This window comes from Galeopterus variegatus, unplaced genomic scaffold (genome assembly GCF_000696425.1).
Source record: "Galeopterus variegatus unplaced genomic scaffold, G_variegatus-3.0.2 Scaffold6703, whole genome shotgun sequence".
NCBI lineage: Eukaryota > Metazoa > Chordata > Mammalia > Dermoptera > Cynocephalidae > Galeopterus > Galeopterus variegatus.
Genome location: NW_007732814.1, coordinates 19,802 through 21,667, shown reverse-complemented (window position 1 = coordinate 21,667; position 1,866 = coordinate 19,802). Strand labels below are relative to the sequence as shown.

At 45.3% G+C, this 1,866-nt stretch overlaps 1 protein-coding gene across 1 annotated transcript in view; it reads left to right on the top strand.

The window, feature by feature from the left end:
- CPT1A (carnitine palmitoyltransferase 1A (liver)) overlaps positions 1–1,866 on the top strand; it is a 50,661-nt gene that overhangs the window by 34,253 nt on the left and 14,542 nt on the right. Inside the window, exon 12 of the mRNA XM_008591147.1 lies at positions 158–274. Coding sequence (XP_008589369.1) covers positions 158–274 — 117 coding nt within the window. The remainder of the gene's footprint in view (positions 1–157; positions 275–1,866) is intronic.

Sequence of the window (1,866 nt, the reverse complement as noted above, 5' to 3'; positions counted from 1 at the left end):
GGGTTGCGATCCCGTTACCGGTCACGAAAAAAGACAAAAAGGAAAAAAAAAAAAAGAATAAGGATTTGTCCACCTTTGGAGGTCCAACACATTTGTGTAACACTGTTAGCTGTAATAAGCTCTTGAGTTTACATGTACACCTTTTTGTTTTTGACAGTATGTCATGGCCACCGACACCTTCCAGCTGGGCTATGCAGAGGATGGACACTGTAAAGGGGACACCAACCCAAATATCCCATACCCCACCAGGCTACAGTGGGACATCCCGGAGGAAGTAAGTCCAGATGATCAAACAATTGTTATTTACCTGGGGTGAGAAGCAGATTTATACTCTCACAACTGAATTTTCCAGCTGCAACTCCTGAGTGTTTACAAGCTCAGTTGAAGACTGTTGAGACAGAGCCCTGTGCCCGGGAGATTTTCCTAGGGCAATATTGGTGGCGGGGGGTGGGGGTGGGGAAGGAACAAGTAAAGGGACACGAAAATCAACTACAATGTATATTAAGAAGGTAAATTTTTTAAAAAATCTGTTATATAAAAAAATTTAAAAAATAGATAAATAATTTTTTAACAGACTATTTTTTAGAGCAGTTTTAGGGTCATACCAAAACTGAGCAGAAGGTACAGAGATTTCCCACGTACCCCTGTCCCCCGCCCAACATGCACAGCCTCCCCCGCTGTCAGCGTCCCTCCCCAGAGTGGTACGGTTGTCACAGTTGATGAACCCACCCTGACATATCATCACCNATAAAATCCCGACTTTGAAAGTGTGCAGTTTAGTGGTTTTTAGTGTATTCGCAAGGTGGTTATGCAACAGTTTAATTCAGAATACTTCTTTCACCCCAGATAGAAAGTCCTCGTTCCTTTCTCTCACCAGCCCCTGACAGCCACTGATCTGCTCTGTTTCTATGGATTTGCCTACTCTGGACATTTCATAGAAATGGAATCTTACAATATGTGGTCTTTTGTGTCTGGCTTTTCACTTAGCATGAGGTTTTCAATGATAACGTTTCATAATGCTGTAGCACATATCAACGCTTCGTCCCTTCGTATGGCCGCATAATACTGCGTCATATGGGTAGACCACAACTTGTTAATCCATTCATCAGCTGGTGGACAATTGGATTGTTTCCACTTTGGGGCTATGATGAATAATGCTGCTATGAACATTTGGGTAAAAGTTTTTGTGTGATAATACATTTTTGTTTGATTTCATTGAGTACATACCTAGAAATGGAATTACTGGGTCACAGGGGTATGTTTCACTCTTTGAGAAAGGGCAGAAATTCTTGTGTGTTCTGTTCACTGCAGAACAGCGCTCACAAAGCACAGTTCTTGTCTGCTCCGTCACTGGTGCTACTGTGGTGCCGACCCATAGTAGGTGCTCAATAAATGTTGTGGCATGAGTCGGCCTAGGTTTACTCACTAGAGAGAAGGGATACCCACACCTGTGTCTAGATCCTGGCTCACCGAGGAGTGTGAGCTTAGACAAGCAGCTTCACCTCTCTCCAGCCCAGTTTTCTCATTTATACACACGGACATGATAGTGACTGCCTTACAGACGAGATGTAAACAGTCAAGGGGACGGCACCCAGAGAGCCCCTGCTGTGGAGCCCAGGACCTGGAAGTAGGCTTCGTGTTGGGAGTTTTGCATCAGACCTTCTCCTGTCTCATGTTTCTCACCAGTAAGATGGAAATAAGACCCACCTCCTAAGGTGGCTGCACGTACTGTGTGCGCACAAGTTAGCAGCTGTGGTTAAATCCTTGCGATATTTCTGTAAAGAATAAGGATTTGGGGCCGGCCCGGTGGCGCACTCGGTAGAGTGCGGCGGCGCTCCCGCCGAGGGTTCGGGTCCCATATAGAGA